At 36.4% G+C, this 23934-nt stretch overlaps 1 protein-coding gene across 1 annotated transcript in view; it reads left to right on the top strand.

Annotated features, from left to right (window-relative positions):
- SCEL (sciellin) overlaps nucleotides 1-21034 on the top strand; it is a 73648-nt gene extending 52614 nt beyond the window's left edge. Inside the window, exons 24-30 of the mRNA XM_012723189.1 lie at nucleotides 8884-8946; nucleotides 11655-11741; nucleotides 12248-12319; nucleotides 14146-14220; nucleotides 16468-16576; nucleotides 18609-18711; nucleotides 20043-21034. Coding sequence (XP_012578643.1) covers nucleotides 8884-8946; nucleotides 11655-11741; nucleotides 12248-12319; nucleotides 14146-14220; nucleotides 16468-16576; nucleotides 18609-18711; nucleotides 20043-20059 — 526 coding nt within the window. The 3' untranslated portion in view covers nucleotides 20060-21034. The remainder of the gene's footprint in view (nucleotides 1-8883; nucleotides 8947-11654; nucleotides 11742-12247; nucleotides 12320-14145; nucleotides 14221-16467; nucleotides 16577-18608; nucleotides 18712-20042) is intronic.
- Nucleotides 21035-23934: the final 2900 nt, after the last annotated feature.

The following is a 23934-nucleotide window of genomic DNA, read 5'->3' as shown; positions in this document are numbered from 1 at the left end:
TAGTATGATTTTTTTTTCCTTTGACCAGCCGAGATTTAGACAATCTTATTAAAGAGAAATCTTCAGCTGTCAGAAATACTCAGTGGCAAGTGACTGTTGCACTATTTTGTTGAGTTCACAAGATTCTAGGTTAAGAAATTTCTCTCTCTCTCCTCTTTTTAAGATTTATTTATTTGTGCATATAGAACTGGGGTATAAGCCAGAGGTATAGGGGCAGTGAGAGGAATCACCAGAGACAGAGTGGGGAGCAGAACAGGCAGATCAACGTACACTGCTGAAGGGAGTAGCAGGTGGGTCAGGAGAGGTCTGCTGTGCCATGTGGGTCACCTCCAGGGTGAGGGATCAAACCCATACTAAGGTGGTTGCGGCTAGCTTACAGTGCTGTGTCCTAACTAGTTGTGCCACCAAGGAGGGCCTCCCTGTCTCTCTCTCTCTCTGTCTCTCTCTATCTCTCTTTTAAAGATTTATTTATTTGTGCATACAGAACTGGGGTACAGGCCAGAGGCTCAGGGGTGGTGAGAGGCTTCACCAGAGACAGAGTGGGGAACAGAACAGGCAGATCGACGAAGTACACTGCTGAGGGGAGCAGCGGACAGGTCAGGAGAGGTCTGGCTCACCATGTGGTCTCCTCCAGGGCAGGCGGCAGGCGGGAATTGAACTCATGCGGAAGTGGCTTCTGATTCTCAGTGCTGTGCTTTAACCCACTGTGCCACCAGAGAGGGCCTGTCTCTCTTTTTTAAAGAATGCTTTTAATATTCTTTAGTGTACAAATGAGGACATTTGTAATCTTTATGTCTCCTGCCATCAAGGAAACATGTTGCTCTCTTCTAGAATCAACTGCACTCTCAGAAAACAGTTGTGCTTCCTATTTGCATGAAGGCAACCTAGTGCTTGTCCACAGGAAATAAAGTGTCAGAACTGAAATGAAAAATGAGAGAAATTAAATAACAAGAAAAAATATGTTGGAGAAATTGAACCAAGCTAGTGGCTTCCTAGATGCATATAGGCCTCAGAAAGGCAATTCAGAATCAGTGATCCACAGTCAATATAGGCTCACAGATTACTTCTGCACATTTTAACTTTGAATTTCCTGTTTTGAGTTCTGCATTTATCTTATACTCGCTATCTTCTGTGACATACTTCACCTAATGAAGTTTATTACTACATGATAGTGTAATAAATAACATGCCAGAGTGTATTGTATTAGAAATTCGAATTATTCTGCTGTCCTGAAGTTTTCATGATAAATAGTTATTTGTGAATCGTAATCTCAATATTCTGAGATGAAAACAGCAAATTAGCTTATGAAAGGTGTTTTGAACCCCTGAGAGGCAAAGAGAATGGACAGTGTGGTGTGCACAGTGACCTAGCTCTGTATCCTCAGGTGAGTTTTCTACAACAATGATTTACTTTGCTTTTTCTGTTTCTGTGTTGGGATCTCTGAAGTAGGAAGGTACAAAAGCATTTGAAGAGCAGTTGCTACTTAATAGCATTTACTGAGCATTAATGGCATGACTGACCATTGATATACATTTAATGCTTACTACAAGCCCATGAGAAATACGTTCATGCGCTCTACTTTATAGAAGAGAAAACCGTAGATCAAAAGAGATATGAGGCTCTCCCTGGTGGCACAATGGGTTAAAACACTGCAATATGGAGCTCTCAGAAGCCAGTGCAGCATAAGTTTGATCCCTGGCCAGGGAGCTGACCCACATGGCGTGGCAGATCTCTCCTGACCTGCCCCCTGCTCCCCTCGGCAGTGTACTTTGTCCATCTGCCTGTTCTGCTCCCCACTCTGTCTCTAGTGAATCTTCTCATCATCCCTGCACCTCTGGCCTGTAACCCAGTTCTGTATGCATAAATAAATAAATCTTTTATAAAAAATATATGAAATAACCTGAAAAAGAAAAATACCTTAGATCTAAAATTCTTCCTTCTAATGTAACCACCTAGAAGAAATGAAAACGATCTGGGGCTAACATAACTAAGAATCTCCTCTCACTTTCATCCTTCACATTCTATACAATCCCTTCCCCTCTTATTCCCTCCTTATTTCTAATATTTTAACTAAAACTCTGCAAGGAGAGAAAGTACTTGTCTCATAGAGATTTTCTAATTGCTGAAATATCAGTGGACTTTTGATATTGCCTCTGCCGCTGATAATTTTACAGACATCTCTGTTATGTAAACTAGTTCTTCACAGTGGTAAGAGCTGGGCAATTTTTACTTTCATTAGCAATAGTTTGGTTTGTTTTCAACTGTGTTGGAAAGGATTAGGTTTAAAAACCACAAGTTGGGTAACAGTAGCTATAGTAGCCAACTCCTCCCTCAGTGACTGTAGATGATTTTGTAGAATGTAATTCACTCTTACACTGATAGGTTTACTAGAAAAAAGGGCAATTATAAAATATTGGCCACCCTGTACCTTTCAGATGGCACATAAGTGATGGATAACTAATTTTTAGTAGTCACACCAGATTTGATGGTAAGCAGCAAGAGTGCAAGAATTATTGCAGAACAGACAAACAAGAAAAACTTAGCTGTGTGCTTGAAAACAATGGCTTCTTTCAATTGGTTCCATCATCCGTATCTGGAATGTATCTATGCTGCCTGCTTGATTTTAATGGGTAAAGAGAGGGCATGTTAAAGTGCCTCCCTGTAGGGACAACAGCCATAAGGTACTTTCACAGCCAATTCAATGTGACAGGGACCCCTATTATTTAATAGTTTAAGAGCAGTGAATCAAATTCTTTTTATGTGGCTTTGCTGACATTTCCAGCAGCTGTATATTTACTTCACAGTTAGGGGTGGAATGAACTTCAGTCACTGATCAGAATGTAAGCAGGTGTTCCCGAGCTCCTTCTAGGAACACAACCACCTGAACAAAAGCAGATGTGCACAGAATTTTTCTTTCATCCAGGAAGAAATTGCTCGACGTTCAGCGATGTGTTTCGGGTTTCATGAATCAGCATGAAAGATATATTCACTCATCTGTTCCCTAAAATCTCTGCTCACAAATGAAGATTGAAAAGCATCTGGTGACACTTAGATTTCTACAGTTGGAAAGGCATCCTTTATGTGAAATAGAAAAAACTATTCTGAACTATTTGTAATAGTGTATGCCCTTGCTTTAAGTACACCTATTTGCAAGATACATACTGTGAATTATTAGTTTCAACAATAGAAGAGTTCCTTCCTTTCTTCCTGTGCATTTGTCTCCTATTTCTGCTCAGGATAGAAAATTGGGGCAGTGGCTATGGGTAATCCTCAACCTTTCTATTGCTCCATTTCGTATAATTAATAGATCTTTTTTGCATACTTAATTCTCTCAGGAACAAAGATCATTGTACCCACTACTGCTACAGTCTGAAATTCTGTTCAGTCTCCAAGTTGGTCACCCAGCCTTATGCCCTTCAATCCATTTACCACCCTGCAGAGGAATTTTCCTAAAACACAAATCTGATCAGTCATTCTGTTTAAACCCTTTGCTGCTTCCCATTGCCACTGAGTAATGTCTGCAGCCCATAATCTATTATCCAAAGCTCACAGTGCTTCCCTCTGCAGGCCTTGCCATCCTTACCTACTATTCTTCCCCACGCACAAGAAGAGCCCTCCACACCCGCTCTGACCCTACCCTTTATGGCTGTTATATGCATAACTTTGAATTATCCTTAAGTGTCAGCCTTGATGTCTCATACTTAGACTCTAGGAAGCCCAACCTAGCCACCATGTCTGCATCAGGTTCATCTTGTAGGTGTTCTCACTCTCTTTCTCCTTCCCATCCCATAATATTTATCACACAGAAGGAATTTATTTAATCAACTCTCTAGGACTTTTTAAAAGATTTATTTATTTATGCATGCTAGAACTGGGGTTCAGGCCAGAGGTATGGTAGGTGAGAGGCGAGACAGAGTGGGGAGCAGATGTACTGAAATACACTGTAGAGGGAAGCAAAGGGGAGACAGGAAGGGTCTGCTGCGCCCTGTCAGTCACCTTAGTTGCCAGGGCTGGAACTCATGCTGCAGTGAGTGATAGTTTCGTAGTGCTGTGCTTTAACTGGTTGTCCCACCAGGGAGGGCCCTGACTCTTGGATTTTTTAAAGGTGTAGAGAGGATAACTTGGGTGTCATGTTCACTTCCTTTCTACAGCATGTAGCACGATGGCAGGCATATATTAGATCCTCTGCACTTAGTCCTTGAAGACTAGCTCTCAAACTAATCAAGGCCCTATGATCAGACACCTAACTAAAGCTATTGCTTTCCAGTGCTAACTCTTCAGTGTGACACCACACTGAAGGAGCAGGTCCCTCTGGTCAGTGTTCTTGTGTAAGCCAATGACTCTCTCTTGCTCATGACACTTTCTTCATGCAACATGACAAATAAGACCCATTGAATTGCTTGGTCACATCTTATATTTAAAATACCTAAGATGACCAATTCCTATATGAATTTGTTAATTTTTTTTAATTTAAAATCTTTAAGACTATCATGGAAACAAATTATGAGAATAAAGTTGGACTCATTTTGCATGCTAATAGAGTTGAAGAATTATATTGGCTCTATAGTCTATATTTTTATCGAGAAACACAAATATTCCTTTTGAACTACAGCTTCATACCCAAAATTTAGCTTTTAGTACCAAAGAAGTACCATAGTAATTTTTATTTTTATATTGAGGTTCTTAATTTTACAAATGTATTTGACTCTACAAAAACAATTCAAGTAAGCTGTGGAGAAAGAAACATATTGTAGTTTTTAATAAACACCTCCCACATCCTGGTAAAAGTGAAAGAGCATTTGGGAGTGAGCTGATACTTCACTCATGCACAGTTTACTCTAAAAAAAAGTGGTATAATGGGAAACATTATAATATCTTGGTCCCCAGAGCCTCTGTTTCCCCCCTTAATCTGTTCTTTAAGGGGGTGTTATATTCTTTAGTGGGACAGTGGAAAGTAAATGGCATTACTGTAACTTAGATAAATGCTTAGATTCAAAATGTGTACTGTGGTTCCTCCTAACAACTAACTCACTTTTCTCCCAGATATTTTGAAATCCTCAATAAAATAGAGCATTTTAGTTGCAAAGTTTACCAAAATAATTTTTTTTTTAGCATTTCCACAAGCATTCAACAGGGACTAGTAATTTTCTTCAAGTTATTTCCAGCTGTTCATAGATTTAAAAAACGTTAAGTTCTTTCATCCACAGCAACTGCCTTTGCTTGACCTGCAGTGTGTGACTGGACATCTGAAAAAATCTGGCTTTGATCTTTCACTCATAGTTCCCTAACTTCTCCTACAGTATAAAAGACATGATGCCATAAATATGGTCTCAGTTAAAGGGTTAAATATATTTTTACATCCTTCAAATTGGGTACTTCATAGGCAACCTTAACTTCTTTTACTGGATCTTCAAATCTTGACAGTATGAATTATGGCAAATCACCAAAGCAAACACACATTTTGTACTTTTTGCCATCTGCAACTTTCTATTTTATTTTAAATATTAGTATGGATTTTTCAGAATAAATCTTATAATTTACTCCTCCCAACTTGAGATGTGATACAGTTTAATAAAAGCAAGAATAATCTATTTGACTAAACTTACTGTGGCTCATTCAATGATCAGTGACCACCTTGGGATGTGATTCTCTGAACAAGTGCCTAGGTTGCAACTTTGAGTTGTCTGCCTGTAGCTCAATTTGTAAGATTGTGATTTCTTTCTCAAGTCCAAAACTATTCCTGCTCTTTCTCACAATAGGTAGGGTCTAAATAGGCTTGTACCCAGGGGGCATCAGGGAAACGTGTCCTGGAAGTATCTGCAGTAACTGCAGCAGCCAGAAATAGAAACTTCTAGAGAGAGTGTGGATATCTAGCACCAGGCTGAGAAATTCAACATAACCATGCTGCCCACAGCAGCAGATCTGTCTTCCTTTGGTAGAGCTGCCTTACCAAAATGTCACAGGCAGGTGACTTAATTTTTTCTCAGAGTTGTGGAGGGTAGAAGTCAAGATCAGGATCTCAGTAGAACTGGTTCCTTCTGAAGACCAAGCGGGAGGATTTACAACAGGACTTTGTTTTTCACTTGTAGAGGTCTGTCTTCACTCTGTCTTTACACTCTTTCCTCTGTATGTGTCTTAGTATGAAATTTTTCTTGCAAAGATACCAGTCATATTCGATAAGACCCATCCTGATGACCTCTTTTGAACTTAATCACATCTGTAACAAAGGTGTCTTTTAAAAAAATAGTCACAGTCTGACACACTGGAGTTAGAACTCAGCATAGAACTTTGTAGAGTGGAGTTGGGGGTTTGGGACACAACATCAAAAATTAAGGAAATCAAGCCAGGTTTGGGAGCTGTACCATAAAGGAAAGAAATGTGTGCAACACAGAGACGCAGTAGGGGAAGCAAAATGCCCATCAATGGCTTCAACGTTTTTCTGCGGTCATGATTCATAGATAGACACACAAATATGAGATGTGAGTCAAGCTGATTGCCTTAGACTTTAGGGTCTAATCTCTTCTCGTTATGGCCTTTGTACTACTTCTCCAAGTGCTAAACAGGGAAGTAATAAATCTCCCCAACAGAAGGAGAAAGGAGAATTTAAATTAAAATAGTTTTGTAAGTATGTTGGCAAGTATTCTGTGCAAAGTTATGCCAAGCTATGGGGCTGTGACTCTACTCTCATGTTGCAGTAAACCACCAGCTTCCTTACAAAATGTCCCCCAATTATCACCAAGGCTGGCAGTGGAGGATGAAACACTTTCTGTGACAAAATGCTAATTCCCAAGCTGCAGATAAGTATTTCCTGGTAACCTTTCACTCTTTTACACTACCAACAATCCCATCTCTGGCATTCCTAGGGAAACTAGATTTTGGAATGACGTCATATTCCACTTAATTTTCTTCCATTACCCCAAATATTTAGTAAAGCATTATTCTGAAGTGTTATGTGATGGGTTACTTAATGTTTGGGATATTAAGATTCTACAAAGCCCCCTACGGCCAAGAAAATGGCTCTAATAATTAGTGAAAGATGATAGTGATTACACAAACACAAAGCTCGCTGTCTTGATTTCTAAATTGAAGGGTTCAACTTGGAAGGTTTTCTTATAGTTTTAGCAGTGGTGGTGAGGAAGTCAGTTTTGAATTTTACATCATTCAGATTGGAGAATAAAATGATTTTGAAGCCTTTAAGCTTTCCGTACTTTTTGCATGTATAGTCATTTTCTACTGTAACTCCCGTTAAAAATAATTTATGGCTCTCCCTGGTGGTGCAGTGGGTTAAAGCACAGCACTAAGAAGCTAAAGTCATTTCAGCATGATTTTGATCACTGTCTGGGAGGTGATCCAGGCACTGCATGACGCCGCAGACCTCTCCTGACCCGCCCACTGCTCCCCTCAGCAGTGTACTTTGTCAGTCGGCCTGTTCTGCTCCCCACTCTGTTTCTGTTGAAGACTCTTACTGCCCCTGCACCTCTACCTTGTACCCCAGTTCTGTATGCATAAATAAATCTTTAAAAAAAATTTAACTAATTTCTACATTTGTAAAAAATATTCAGCTAGTAGTTTATATATGATATTTAAATGTAGTTATGGAATTTTCATTTTTATCAATTATGATTTGGATTTTATATAAAAGGAATCCTAAATCTTATTCCATATAAGTATAGGGATTTTTTAATATTTTTCATCCTTACTAATATTAACTTTGTAAGTGTTCATATTGAGTCCATGTAGAATAATCTTATTTAAATTCACTATTCTGGATCATGAGAAGGGAGAGTTACAAAAATTGAAGCGAATTCCAATGTTGTGAAAGTTAGGTCAGAATAAAAATGAAAAGCTAGCCGCTCAATTAATAGTGACTACTGTTGTATCACACTTACACTAGTCACTTAAAATTATTTAGTCTACCCACAACTGTAGTCATTGTGCCCATAAGTTTTAGTAACATAAACTCCTTGATTCTCACAAATTAATTTTACTGTCATCGTTTACAGAAGGAAGTGAGAGGACTGAGTAGTTGGCCTGAGGCAGTAGGGCAATGATACCTCTTTGTTCAGATTACTGAACAATGCTCTTCACCATTAGGGTCCATGATTAAGACTTCCAAATTCATGAAAAATATCAAAAGCTGCCAGTGCTATGCCAGATATTTTAATAAATAATGTTTAATATGTGTATATACATATATAGTGCATGAGTATTGTACTAGCGGTACTGTCTCATGAAAGGGTGTCAAATCATTAATGCAGTCCAAGATTTAATAGTTGATCATTCCATTTGTCCCACATTCATTTATTTGGGTTCACTTCTTGTGCTTCTGTAATCCGGTAAGGTAGAATGAAATCTCCAATTAAATACTCCAAAACTGATTTCAGCTGGGCAGGTGGCTGGCCTCAAATCTTGACTCTCTTACAAATTAGTTAACTGACCTTAGAAAATTCACTTAACCTTCTGGAGCCCCAGAGGCTGTCCTGAAGGACTTTGTGAGATCTGAATGAGATGATCTAGGAGGAAATAGATAGTACTCTGTGATACGACATTAGTACTCCTTAAATGTTAGCTGAATGGGAATTTAAGTCAGTTTATTTTTTAAAGACCAGGCTTTTCAACCATTCTAAAATACTCATTCTTTATTTCTCTCTCAATGTAACCCACACTGTCATACTTGAGTTGTATAGGTCAAATAATTTCATGTCAGATTTTCAATATCTTCCTGATCTTAAATGACTATTTAATCTTATGTACTGATTAAAATATTTTATTCTCATATTTATGTCCTAAAATAAACAGCAGCTATTACTTATCACTGTGTGTATGTGTGTGTGTGTGCATATAAATATTTAATGTTAAATATTTATACATTTTTTTCTACAGAGACCAAGACCTAGAAAATATAGTTGAAGTAAATTCTAATGTGTCCAAACATAAGAATGGAAGGTAAAGATTATTATAAATTAATTTTTCTTTTGAATTCCAAGTGTACATAATTTTTATCACCTTACAAGATTTCTGATATTTAAAAATAAGTACTATATAAAAAAAAAATTACGGGTGTAGAGCTTCCTAGCTTATATATATATAAAAAATTTTTAATCTGAATTCTTTCAGAATTTCTGTCTAAAGGCCTGCTGTTCAATTGCTGAATGTAGAAAGCATCATGGAAATTCAGAGCTCTGCTCTAGGGCTGTGAAGATTTATTTTTACTCACTGTTGCTTGGTTGGCTTTCCGCAGTACAGAAAGCGCTCTGGGGATCCCTTCCTTGGATATCTAGTGCAAAAGAAAGCACAAATTCATCACAGATACAAAACAAGACCTAATTCTGAAATTCTTTTTGCTGGAGTATCATAGATTTTAAACTGGTATCTTACTTCTCTTACAAGGAAGATGAGCATAGAATATAGTTACAGCTGTTTGAATTAGCAGCAAAATTTTAAAGTTCTCCGCCTTTAGCAATTTTCCTTCCTTATATGGGAGGACTTTAATTGTTTCCTACTTTACCTTTCTAAGGTGACAAAGGGCTCTTTTGGTTAAAACGTATGTATTGAGAGAGTAGAAAAACAGGAAAAGATCTAGATCCTTTTTGTCCTCATAATATCTATAAAAGACTGTTGCATTAATAGGTAGATAATTTCTGGTGGTGCAACCGTTAAACCGAACCGCAGCACTACAAAACCACCTCTTAAGCCGCTTAAGCACCAGTTCGATTCCCCAGGCAGGGAGGGATGGCGCAGCAGACCTCTCCTGACCCGCCCACTGCTCCCCTCAACAGTGTACTTTGTCCATCTGCCTGTTGTGCTCCCTACTGTCTCCGGTGATTCCTCTCACCGCCCGGCACAGGTCTATACCCCAGTTCTGTATAAATACATCTTTTAAAAATAGGAGAGAGGGCCCTCCCTGGTGGCGCAGCGGGTTAAAGCACAACACTAAGAAGCCAAAGCCACTTGCCACCTCAGCATGAGTTAGATCCCACCCGGGAGGTGACCCACATGGCATGGCAGACCTCTCCTGACCCGCCCACTGCCCCCCTCAGAAGGGTACTTCGTAGATCTGCCTGTTCTGCTCCCCATTCTGTCTCTGGTGAATCCTCTCACCGCCCTTGCACCTCTGGCCTAGAACCCAGTTCTGTATGCATAAATAAATAAATCTTTTTAAAAAATAGGTAGATAACTTCTTTTGTCCTCTTATTTTCTTTAATGATTTTTTGCCTTAATTTTTTTTTTTTTGGTAATTCCAAACAAGTCTTTGATAGAATGTGGGAGTTTAAACTTTCAATAAACTGTCTTGAAAAAAATCCACTTTTTTGAAAATAGGGCTTAAGTACAATTAAAAAATCTCATTCAAATATTACTTGCAATGATCAAACTAAGAGAGTAAGTATAATTAAGTAACTTCCCATTTATTGTGATTTGAGAGATGCTTTAGTTTCACTTGGGCTCGCTCAGCTGAACAAGTTTTTAATGGAAGGTCTGGTAATGGGAATTTAATAGAAATTCACAAGCAGAAATGGTAAAGTCGTGAACCTGTATCCAGACCTTATAGGTCGTATTTTAAAATCACATTGGGCATTAGGGCTTAAACATATGAATGGGCACATTTCAATGAATAGCAGACTACTTGTGAATTCTTGTTCCTCTTCTATTTGCAAATTTTGCAAAATGGTAGTATTTGCTTTTACATTGTTGAGGACAGTGCAAACACATTTCAAATTCTCCAGCAAACATTGTCCTTAAAGTTATTTATTAAAGTTGTGTTTTGTATATATATTAATTTTAAGCTTTATTAGAAGATTTGAATATTTCCAAGCACTTCCTTGCTAGGTTTATTTTTTCTGAAATGGACTATTAAGTAATCAAATAAAAATTATGTAATAATATTAATTGCACCCTCTTATCCCTTAGTATTATTTTAACTCAGTTACATGTTTTATAAGCTATGTGCTCTAAAAATAGAAGGTGATTTTTGTTTTGTTAGAAATAACATGTGAACAAATATTTTCCTCTTCTTTAAGGGCTATGCGGAAATGAAAGGAGCAGTCTATTTGAAAATGATAAGGCTGGATTAATCTGAACTTTCCTCCTGGTGTTCGCATCCCTCTTATATGAGAGTTTGCTAACATAGGGGAAACTAAAGCTTTCAATATTCCTTCTCTTTCAGAGGAAAAAGTAAATATGCCTACTCTGTGTTAAGCATTATGACATTTTTAGTTTAGCACAAATCTGGTTCAGAATTCTGCTTCAAAATACTGTTTTCCATTAATGACAAAATGGAAACTAGAATTTTTGAAACTCCTGAAACATTGATAAACCCCTAAATTGATGAATTCTCATTCATATTATACATATGAAACTTTTAAAAATGGCTCTACTCGTATGAAAATATTACTGAAGCCAATTTTGAGTGGTTCAATTCTTGCTAAAAAGTATTCTGTCCCTGTCTTTGGTGAAAGAAATACACCAGTCAGTCATTTTTAAAGATAGTCCCTGTAGAGGGAGTAAAATAGTATATATATCCTATTTTGTTTCTGTGCAGAAAACTGGCAAATATAAATAGGCTCACCCTATGTAAAAATAAAAGGTTATGCAAATGTAAACATTTCTAAGAGGTCTTGCTTTTGAAGGTCAATTATTTGTGCTTGTTTTCTCAGGCAAGATGGCCATGTCAATGAAACCGCTGATGCCGTCAACAACCAGTCTACTAGAACAAGTGCTTATGAAACCAGAAAGACTCTCAGGTAGCATGGGCCATTATAAAATAAATAAATAAATAAATAAATAAAGAGTGCTATTCTCCTTCTGTCCTTAGAAGACCTCCTGTATATATCTTATGCTTCCTTTGAAGTGCAGAAGTTCCTGATTTTATCAATAATAACCAGTTCTACAGAAAAGAGTTGCATTAGAAAGTATGGTTTGGAAATACGAATAGGACATCAGTGAAACAGACACTAAAATATATTATACAAACAATCAACATAATCTTCAGCTCTGCAATAGATTTACTGAGTGACCGATTTTCATAATGGCATGCTGGAAGCAGGCCAAGGCAGTGGATGTTAAAAACAAATTGGGAGGCATGAAGAAATTTTGTAGAGATGGATTGACACCACTTTAATATTTGTATTTCAAATATTAAGTTCATAAGAAATAGAAACGCATTTTTCTGCTTTGGATGGGAAAATAGCCTTCTTATTTTCATCAGACTTGCAAATAAACTTTAAAGGTGAAATGATTTATATTGCAGCTCCAATTCTGAAACCAGGAATGCAGGACCAAAGGATACCATTGTGTACACAACAACTTATGTGGAGAATAGGTAATGGAAATGTATTTGAATTATTTTTCTATATTTTATAATGGTTTAAGAAGAGAGGCTATTATTGTAAATATGCTTTCAAGTAGAGTTCTAGGTCTATATGATTCTTTGTCTCCAATATTAAGTATTTGTCAAATAGTCATAAAAGGTCAGGGGTGAATTAAATAACATATTAATATAACACGGAAAATTCAGTATGTGTTAGGCAATGAGCAATCTCAAAAAAAAGAGTTCTTAAACCCACACATAACTGACCTCAGAAAAGCAGTTCTGTTTTTTTCTGGTTAATTAACACGATATTCCATAAAACCTGTATTGATAATGCAGAGACTGTGCCACAGATTTGAGACTGAATCATTGTTATTTGCTGTTTGGCCTTGCAAAGCTACTGAACGTCTTCAGGTCTCAGTTTCTTCATCATACAATGGAGTAATGATTTGTGTACCGTGCATAAATAGGTACACTCTTATTTAGTATTGTGGGTTGTATTTTCTATAAAGTAGGTGCTATTTCTGATAACAGTCTGCTTATGGGCAGATTGGAGGAAGAGATATTTCTCATTAAAAATTCTAAAGTGGGGCTCTCCCTGGTGGCTCAGCGGGTTAAAGCACCGCATTATGAAGCTCTCCAAAGGCACTGCAGCACGAGTTCGATCCCTGGCTAGGAAGCTGACCCACATGGCGCGGCAGACCTCTCCTGGGCTGCCTGCTGTTCCCCTCAGCAGTGTTTCAGTGGATCTGCCTGTCCTGTTCCCCACTCTGTGTCTGGTGAATCTTCTCACCAACCACACCTCTGGCCTGTATCCCAATTCTGTAAGCATAAATAAATAGATCTTTAAAAAAAATTCTAAAGTGAGGGCTGTGAATTACCACTCGCTGAATGGAGTAACAGAAGCATGTTGCTGCCATTCCTTATGGGCTCACAGCTAGCGTCAGTACATGGGAAGCAATGATGAGCAGCCAGCTGGGTGATGCACTACAGGTTTCATTTGTCTCCATGAAAGAGTGATGATTACAAACTAGGGCAATGTCAGAAAGGGAAACAGGGGAACTTTTAAAAATTATACTTCTTTAGGTTTTCCTTCTAAACTGTTTTTTTAAGATTTATTTATTTATTCATACAGAACTGGGGTACAGGCCAGAGATGCGGAGGATGAGAGGATTCACCAGGGACAGAGTGGGGAGCAAAACAGGCAGATTGTCGAAGTACACTGCTGAGGGGAGCAGCAGGCAGGTCAGGAGAGGTCTGCCATGCGATGTGGTCACCTCCGGGGCAGACAGGAATTGAACACATGCGGAAGTGGCTTTAGCTTCTTAGTGCTGTGTTCTAACCCGCTGCACCACCAGGGAGGGCCCTTAAACTATTTTTTAAATGTCTTCATGTGAAAATAAAAACTTAGTCAAACCTTTCTCTAACAGGGCAGGAGTTTCGGTTTCTCTTTGTGTCTCTGTGTATGTCAGTCTACTGGCTGCTACTGGGTGTGTTTCCTCTGTTTATGCAAGACTCATAGGGATTTTTTTTTTTTAGCAAAGAAGTACGGAGGTGCAAGGATAAATTTCATGAAAAATGACTGCTTTTCTCCTGCTCTCATTGTTCCTGGGCCCAATACCCCATTCTCTGTTTACCTGCACAGATATGGCAATTTATGTCGACATGGCTTACGTATCAATACTCCTCCAATTTTTGTTCAAAGAGGTGTTAACACATCTCCCGTCCTGACTTATGCCATCAAAACAGTCATAACAGCAAGGCTGCAGACATGTGCATAGATACAAAATGGGAGGGACATAGGCAAATCTCACTTATCCATATGTGCTTGCTTTTAGGAAATCACCAAAGGTTGGCTATCGAGAGAATGTTTCTGGAAAATACATACAGACTGTTTATTCGACATCTGATAGGTGAGTATGTTCATAATCCCATACATAAAATCACATACACGGCCCTCCCTAGTGGTACAGTGGATTAAAGCACAGCATTGAGAAGCTAAAGCCACTTCCGCATGAGTTTGATTCCCGTCTGCCCCGGAGGTGACCACATGGCGTGGCAGATCTCTGCTGACCCCCCTGCTGCTCCCCTCAGCAGTGTACTTTGTTGATCTGCCTGTTCTGCTCCCCACTCTGTCTCTGGTGAAGCCTCTTGCCGCCCCTGAGCCTCTGGCCTGTACCCCAGTTCTGTATGCACAAATAAATAAATCTGTAAAAAAAAAAATCACAAACACATAAGCATACATAATATTTATGCCTGTGCATAAATTTTCATGTACCTGTGTTTATACACACACATGTATATGTATGTATTCTCCAGTAGCTCTCTCCGTCTCTCCCTCTTCATATTTCTACATGCTCTTGTTGTCTGTTGTACGTGGGGATGCACTCCTTAAGGAAAGTGTTGCATATGTGTATGAATGGAACAGAGTAAAACAACCTCTGCATTGTGGAGCTTTTTGGCAATGTCCTGGTTGTTGCTTCTCTTTGATTTTTGATGGACTTTATTCCACTAGACCTTTCTGTGCCTCTCAGCTGCTCCCCAATCCAGCCACTCTTCTTGGTTGACTCCCAAGAGGACAGCCACATAATGAATGTCGAGGCACCCCTGGCCTGTGTGCCTTGCAGATTTCCTAAGCCAGTTCATCTCACAGACAGCTGCGTGGACACACTGCTGTAACCCACTCCAGCTCCCAGGAGGGGCGTTAGAATGAGAATCAATTTAGTGCTGGTAAACTGATCCCAGGCTTTTGCTGTTGTGGATCCTCTTCTACCACTTATAGTTCAGTGGGACAAAGAGGCAACACACACGAGAGTAAGACCTGCAAGTTTCCAGTGGAGAAAATGCAAACAAATAATTAGCATTTTAATCTACCTACTGGAAACTGGCATCAGGCCAATATTTGATGCTCTGATGATGTTTTTTTCTCATTAGCAGTAGTTGGAAACTGTACTTATTAAGAGTTGGGATCTAAGACATTCTTATGCGCGGCCTCAGCTTGTAATGCTCAGCACCTAATGGGACTCAAGAAATGATTTCTGAAAAAATGAACTTATGTTCCATTTGCTAAGGGCATTGTAGAGGGGCCAGGCATCAACATCATATGCCTTGTCTGTCATTTTTATAAGGTCTTGTATTACTCCTCTTCTGAATGTCTCTCTTTTAAGTCAACACCTCTTTGAGGAATGAAGTCATCTCCACAGGATTAAAGCAAATACTATTTAGGTAACAAAGAAGGCTAGATCATGCTTTGAAAAGCTCTTTGGCTAGTAGTATGACATAATTAAGTACAATAATTGCATCAAAATTTTCATCAGGTTTGTATTTTCATTGTTAATTTACAGATGGAAAAGTTTCTTTGTAAGAAGCAAGGAGCATTGTACTTAATATGATCTATCTATAATCACCACCTTTGTTCCAGTTTATGTTTTTGGCTTTGCTATTGTATTTTTTTATTTTCAATTATGGTAACATTGGTTTCTAACACTGGATATGATTCAATGGTATTTTACAGATCACATCTATTGTTTGGGGCACATTTTTTCCTAAAATAAACAACAAAACTTCCCCTCATCAAATTTGTGGGCTATGCCTTGTTATAAAAAATAAATGTTGCCATGAAAGGCAGCCCTGTATTCTGTGTCTTTCTGTGACAAGGACAGAGCATTTTCGCTCTCTAAACCTATAGTCTAGGCTACAACAAGCTCATCATTTGTAAATTTCCCAACATGCCCTGGGGTGAATTTCTTTTTTTGTCTTAGTCAATGTTTTGAGAGTTAAAATTTTATATTAATCTGCAGCATAATATGTCCATAATTTATGTAAATTAATAATTCAAAACCCTCTTCTAGCTTCAAGGAATACTTGTGACCTACTTCAATTAGGAAATTGTGAACATCTTTCCCCTGCCCAGATGCACTCTTACTAATGAGTTAGGAATTTGAGACTTTCCTTCATGTTAATTCTCTGATATCATTTTGAAGTAACTAGGAGAACCCATTCTATCACTAGAATTAGTAAACCCTGAACTTTCCCTGATATTTATGCAATTTCCCGAAGTATCAACAGAATTAGCATATCACTCCCACATGACTTGATGAGGGATACATCTATCTTTTACATGATGACAAATTTATTTTTAATTGCATGCATTTCTATAGGTCTGTCATTGAAAGAGATATGTGCACTTACTGTCGAAAACCCTTGGGCACAGAAACGAAAATGATTTTAGATGAATTACAAATTTGCTGCCATTCTACTTGCTTCAAGGTAAGAATATGTTTATCGCCTTTAACTAAATATAAAATTGCATGGTTACTGGAATAAAATAATTTTTAATGAAATACATGGAATGAAGTTAAATTTTTCAGAAATACTCTCATCTACATTAATAATGCACTACTTAAATATTTCTTAGAGTTCTGCAGTCTAAGCCTCCAAGGTTCATAATTATTATCTTGGCTTGAGGCAGAAAGATGATTACTGACACATTTATGACTCTTACCCTAGAGATTTAAATCTGTAAAAAGATAAACACTTGTTCTTTTTATAAAAGCTTTTGTAATATATTAATAAACCATGCATTACATAAAATATATAATAAACTCCAAAAAGGAAAAGAAATTGTTGAGAAGAAAGCTGGTAGCTCCTTATATAATGAAATGGGGATTGATGGCCTAAGTAATAGTTGACATTCAGTCTGCTTTTGAAAGTGTTATTAATGATAAGAAATTGCAGCTTAATAAAATAATAAAGCTTATATGACAGAAAATTTTACAGTTTGTGTCTTCATATATCATTTCTCTTATTTCTAACAATAGGTAACAAACATTAGGTAGGTCAACACTACAGATTTTTGTGAAACTCTGTGAACACTAACCTGGGACTCTAAAGACCTGAGTTCAAATTCTAACTGTGTCATTGACTGTGTAACTTTGGGAATTACCCAAATTACCTTGACCTCACCTTCATCTATAAAATGAGGTGGTTGACTAGACCAGTGGTTTTCAACCATGGCTGTACTTTATAATCATATCGGGAGATTAGGAGTAAAGTATAATTCTTGGGACCAGCTCCAAATACATCAGGAGTGTCAGAGATGGTTCCTAGCATTGATATTTGTTAAAGTTCCTTTCATAGATCTACTGGGCAATCATTTTGAGCAGCATTTGTCTAAATCTATGGGACTTTTCTAGTACTAGCTTTCTGTGGCTGGTGCAAATCAACAAGTTTAGTCAAGTTTTGATACTTTGACAACTGATTGCTTCTCTTCAAATTAACTTCAGGCAGTTAAAGTTAAGTTAAAGTTAAGTTCTGATTTATACAGAAATCAGAAGTAGGGTGTAGCTTTTGAGTTAGAAAATACAATTTTAGTACATACTATATAGAATCTATATTAAGTATGTATATTCCATGTAAAATATATACTCTAGATAAAAGATAAGACTATTACATAATTAATTTTGAGAAAATAAAATTTTAGCTTTTAAAATTTACTCAAACAGAAGTTTGCCTATATATTTTTACTTAAAATTTTTATGCAGAAAACCTGAAAATAAGAAAAGTCTTCTGATTTGTTCTATTTGAAGGACTTATTTCCACATTCAATTCAATTATAAAGTATGACTAACTGAGAATAAGAATGTTCCCACATTTCCAAGAAAAGGAGGATTAGTCTATAGCCATATTATAGAGAAGCACGCGGTTGGTTTAAATATGTCCAATTGATCAACTGATAATTGATTTCAGTGAACTTCCCTCCTGAATGTCAGCTAATCAGTGCTAACTTCGTGTTGAAAGTCAACCAACCTGCAGTGGACCTACTCCTAGGAACACAGGTCTGAGTCAGGTGTCAACTCTTTCCTGCCTCAGTCATCACAACTCAAACTCTAAGCTCTTAAATAAAATCAATAATTTATTTTGTTTACCAAATCTACAATTGGACAACATAGCTCTTTTAGTCAGCAACCATTAAATATGCTTTGTGATTTGTTTGAGATGTTGATTGGCGAGCTTGTCCTGGCATAAACTATTTAAAAATCATCTATCTACTCCCTTGTGGATTTAGCAGATTTTTCAGTGGTAGATATGCTTGAAATGTATATCTTGGTGGTAGAGATATGCTGTATAACAATTGATTACAAGAATTAAGCACATTGATCTTTGACTTTGTCTAACGTGTTGCTATGGAAGGTGGTGCCAAGTGAATTGAAAGAGTTTTGCTATTCTGTCGTTCTAAGGATCTGGACTTCACATGTAGTATAAACTTTATATATAGCTGTGTGTATTTTCCCCCCTTTAGTGTGAAATATGCAAGCAGCCTTTGGAAAATCTACAAGCAGGTGACAGCATTTGGATTTATAGACAGACAATACACTGTGAACCTTGTTACTCCAAAGTTGTGGGTAAGTGTTAAACTCTATCAGGAACTTTCACTTTCATTTATGTATTTAATGCTATTAAAATGAAGGCTATCCATAAAGTCAAAAATATTTTATTATATTTAGTTATGACTTCAGGTGCAGATAATTTTTGCTATGATACTATTTTATGGCATAAATCAGTCAACATTTATATTGTGTCAGGTATCAACCAGGCATAGACACAACTAAACAAAGAAGTCATTTATTTTAAAACCTTCCCTGCTCAAATATTTGTTTGAAGTTCACTTCTGCGAGTGTATTGGAATATATTTTTAAACCTAATTTGACTATTGTGCTAAATGTCTTTTTGATGTTAGTTAAATGGAAATTCTATATAAGTCGCCATTTAAATTCTATATAACTCTCTATTCAGTCAGTTTTTTTTAAAATTTAAGATTCTTAATAAACATAAATGTGATGAAAAGACAATAGGAGTTGCATGTTAATTTAAATTATCTATAAACTAAGTACTGAATACTTTGAAAATTGCTTTAATAGAGATGCATAATAAGTTGATCAAATAAAATCCAGTGAACCGTGACTGTTTTTAAAAATCAGTATCAACATCTTACTTGTAAATTCAATAGTAAGTAGATAGATGGAATGGGAAGCTGGTCATCATTATTAAGTGAAGTACAAGTTTCTTGGTGTCTTGGTGTGCTGAGTGAAAGAGGAACATATGATTCTTATGGGTTCCAAAAAATGAATTTAATGACAAATGTGTATATTAATGAGTAACAAGGAAGCTACATCTGGAAAATGCTCTGAAAATTATTCAGAAACCCACGTTCCATCAGGCTTCAGAATCAATTACAAGAACAAACCTAATTATATTCATACTTTGCCTTCTATTTTCTCCTTTTACCAGACAGTTCTTATATTCTGTTTTCTTTCCTAATTTAGCAGCATTTTCATCATCCAATATTATGTCAAGGGCTTCGATGTGCATGGCAGTAACTCTAAAACTTTCAGTCTCCTGGAAGTCCATGGCATGACTTTGAGGTGTACTTCCCAGAGGACTGAGAAGTCTTGGTGTCTTCCTCCCTGTCTGTGTAGACTCCATAGTTATTGCATAATCTATCGTACATAGGCAAGACATGACTCTTTAGCATCCCATAAATATGCATAATAGGCACTAGAACCTTATAGTCATGGAATCACCAGAAGACATAGTAATGAATACAATAGAAAGAAAGTAAAGAGTGGTTATTTCATCCCCTTGAGGAATTAGTATTTTTTTAATTTCAGTTATAGGCTTATTTTTGTTCTAAATTTTGCATATCTCTAACTCCTGTTTTCTTTAAATTTTTCAGCAAAGTGGATACAATAATTCTGCCATATGGAAATCAAGATGCAAGCATTCATTAAGGAATTAAGCATTATTTTAAGAAAATGTAATCTAGAAAAGCTTTTACACTGATGATTGACTCATACAATTAAGAACTCTGCTGTTGCATAAATAATCTAATTGCCTTCAAAAGGTCAGATAAAAAAAAAAGAAACTATCTAGTACTGAGTAGATTTGGTGATCAAAAATCCAAAGGTTTCCATTTACCAAATGTCAAAGGATGATACATCTGCTGGCAATGAGCATTGAGGACTCTACCCAGGTCTAATCCTGCACCACCAAGCTAGGCATGATGGTTCCCATGACAGAAAGTTTCTCGTTTTCTCCTCTATATTTCCCTAAGATTTGGATTTCCAGACATTATTGACTCCGGAGAAACTGTCAAAGCAGCAAGATATGTTTTCTTTATGTGCCAAAGAAATTATAATAGAATTTTTCTTGTAAAGGTTGGCAGAAAGATCTTACTATACAAAGCTGAATGGATCTCAGAAAAAAATCACTTAAGCTTTCCAGATCTCTGTGTCATTATCTGCACATGAAGGACATTGAACAAAATTATTTCTAAAGTCCATTTGATTCCCAAATTCTCTAATTCTAAGACAAGTTTTTCTTTGCCCTTTTGAAAGATCCCTGAATGTGTATTTGTTAAGCCTACTGAACTGAAGAGGACGTCTTAACCCTGTAGAGTCATCCTTCAGTTTATTACAGATACATGCTTATAGAGTTTGTTTTTAAAACAGAAAAACATGGATTTACGGGTAGTGGGTAAAGTCTGACATGTGTAGTTATATATAATTTGTTAAATATCTCTTTGCATGCATTTCAAAACATGGGTATACAAATCATCTTTGAGAAATAATGATTATGGACAACAGATAGATTCTTTAGCATGTTACATCTATCCATACTACATAACACTTCAGATTTACAGACCTCTGATAAATAAAATCAACTATCATGTACACAAAATCTTTTTGTTGAGTGTCTATGAATATCATTCACTAACATTGATTTTGTCAGATACAGTGATGACAATTTATTATATTCTATATTTTGCTGTTTCACTTAATTTTTAACTGCTCAAGCTGTTGCTTTTATTTTTCAAAACCATTCTTCTTAAAAAATTGATAATTTCGTAACTACATGTGATGAGCTACTATTATTAAAAACTGAGAACTTAAATTTACAAGCTGTTTTATAGGCACACAGCTACTTCATCTTAAAGGGAATGGAATATTGAGAGGTGGGTAAAATTCCAGGATTGTGTAAGATATTTGTGAAAAGCTCACAAAGACTAAGGAGATTATAAGATAATTATGTGTTTTCTAAATTTGGTAAATTTAAAGAATTTTTCTTCAGTACAGCAATTGTAAGGATTTGTTCCTTTTAGAGACTGGCCCACAAAGTGTTAAACACAAAATACTTGTCAAAATACAACAATGTATAATTGTCCTAAGGATAGAGAGCCAGAAAAAAACAATTAATAATTTGATATTCATTAATTCATGCTTGATGAGAAGCAGTGGTAATTGAGCCATATGTTTTATTGTTCTTTTATTACATGTTATCAGAGTGGATCAAAAGAAATAATTTTCTTAGAGTTGAATTCAAGGCAGAAAAGGATGGATAGGAAAGTATCCCTTTTATATGAAGTATATTAACATCTCAATGCCTTGTAGTAATTAAAAAATCATTTGAATGTCATTTTTTAAGTTTCCTACTTTTTAATGCTTCACTTAAAAAACTAAGAGGGACTTATTTCTCACTTTCTTATACCTATTTTATGAACCTTTCTTCTACAATAATGTATTAAATGAAACCAAAAGCTGTTGTAAAATTGAATAAATATGGAGTGGAGGGAGAAGGCCCTCTGATATACAAAGTCCTCTTAATTATGTCTGAGTTTATTCATACCGTAGAGATAACAGATTCTTAAAACAATTTGGAAGATCTCATTTTATTGCAATTAATTTTGTTTTGATTGACATATTTTTCCTGCATAAATCTCAAAATACTAGGTCCTGAATTCTATTGCTAATTATGAGGTATCTATAAAGAAGAATCAGCTGTACCAAAATGAGAATATCATCACAAAAGAAAAAATAAAATAAGTATAATTTCTAAAATAGAATTGGTTAAAATAATATTCTTTTTTATAATCAGGCCAAGAAATAAAAAAAAATATTCCAAGCGTAATCTGTGCACCCTTAATTGTTTGATTGCATCACTCCTATAATTAGATGTGAATGACGAGATGGTCCAGCGCTCACTGTCTGTGCACTCTCTGACTTGTTTAGTACAATAGAAATTCATGAGTGTTTGGAATGCTTTTCAACTCAGCTCGATTCAGAGTTCTACCAAAACAAGTGACTGTTTGGTCTACATCATGACAAGCAAACAATAATGTTGATTTTTTTTTTTTTTGGTTCTACTGAATCCACTAATACTGTGGTAAAATGTAAAGTTTTTAGGGTTCCATGTATTACATAGTTGTCAGTTGTTCCCATAAGCACATGTAAGTATCTGTATTTAGCTACTCAAATTCTGAGATTTAGAATACTGGCTATCTGATGTCCTTGCCAGCTCAAATATTGCATGTATCTAAGAATCGTTTCTTGGACCTCATTTTTAGATAATCTCTTTTGTTTGCTAGCTAAATATTATTGAATATTCTGTATGTATTTTAGAAGTCCATGCTGAATGCAGAAGTTGAGGACCATTTTGAACATATTTACTTGGTTTTGGTTGATGAGATTTATTCCTGTATTGTTCAAGTACATGACCCAGGTAATTTTTTTTCTCCTTTTTTTTTTTCACTAAAATGGAGGAAACTGAATATCGTCCATCACTGTTTTATGAATGCCATCTGGAAAGGAGTTTTTAATTTTATTGCCTCTGTATTTTCTAGGATAGATTGGTCTCTTTGATACATTGGAATGTTCAGTTGTTCAAGGATCTTTAACAGAAAACACAGGTTTTATAATCTACCTGCATTCATTCACTCCATTCATTCACTTTTCACTGGAACCTGCTGTACTCCAGATCTTAGTAATAACGACAACAGCCAAGACTCCTGCCTTCCTGATACTTACTCACTAAAGGGAAGTGGACGAGCAATTTCAAAAACAAAAAGAAAATAATGCAGTGGTCACTGAAAAGTAGTAAGTTCTATTTAGGAAATTAAACATTGTAAGTAGGTGAAGTGTTTTTTTTTTTTTGTTGTTGTTGTTGTTTTTTAATAGTGTGAGCAGATGACTTTTAAAATAAGATCTGAATGGAGAAAGGAAAACCACTGAGGGAAAAGTACCAAATAAGACCATTTCTGAGATAAACCTGCTTCTGTTTCTTTTAAAAATAATGAAATGGGTGTTCAAAGATGACAGAAAACAGATTAGTGAACGGATTTTAAAGTTTCTACTATTCCTCATGCAAAGAAAATAATCTGATATTACTCAGGTAGCATCCAATTCCCTGACAGAGGGTAGGTTGCACCAGATAGTTGCTTTGACCAGACCTTAAACTGAAGGAGCCACAGTTATGTTTTTGAGACTGTGTTAAACCTGGGTCTTTGCCTTCACCTGGAGTGGAAACAGAGGGCTGTGTATGAAGAGTCTTACTCATTTAAGACACTAAGCAACCAGTCCCTTTCCACTTTCCAAATAATAATGTTAGACAGCTAAGGCAGTATCATTTTTTATTTAAAAGATACTTTTCATGGAAATTTTATAAACATTACATGTTCTTTTCCTTTGTTGCAATATGAATAATGTGTCTGGTGGAAAAGAACATCCAGATCTTGATCTAACTTTCTTGACAGTCATAATATGCTAATGTAATCTCTTTTCTCAAAAACAAAG

Source organism: Condylura cristata, unplaced genomic scaffold (genome assembly GCF_000260355.1).
Source record: "Condylura cristata isolate star-nosed mole 26May11 unplaced genomic scaffold, ConCri1.0 scaffold00010, whole genome shotgun sequence".
NCBI lineage: Eukaryota > Metazoa > Chordata > Mammalia > Eulipotyphla > Talpidae > Condylura > Condylura cristata.
This window is presented reverse-complemented; position numbering and strand designations above follow the sequence as displayed.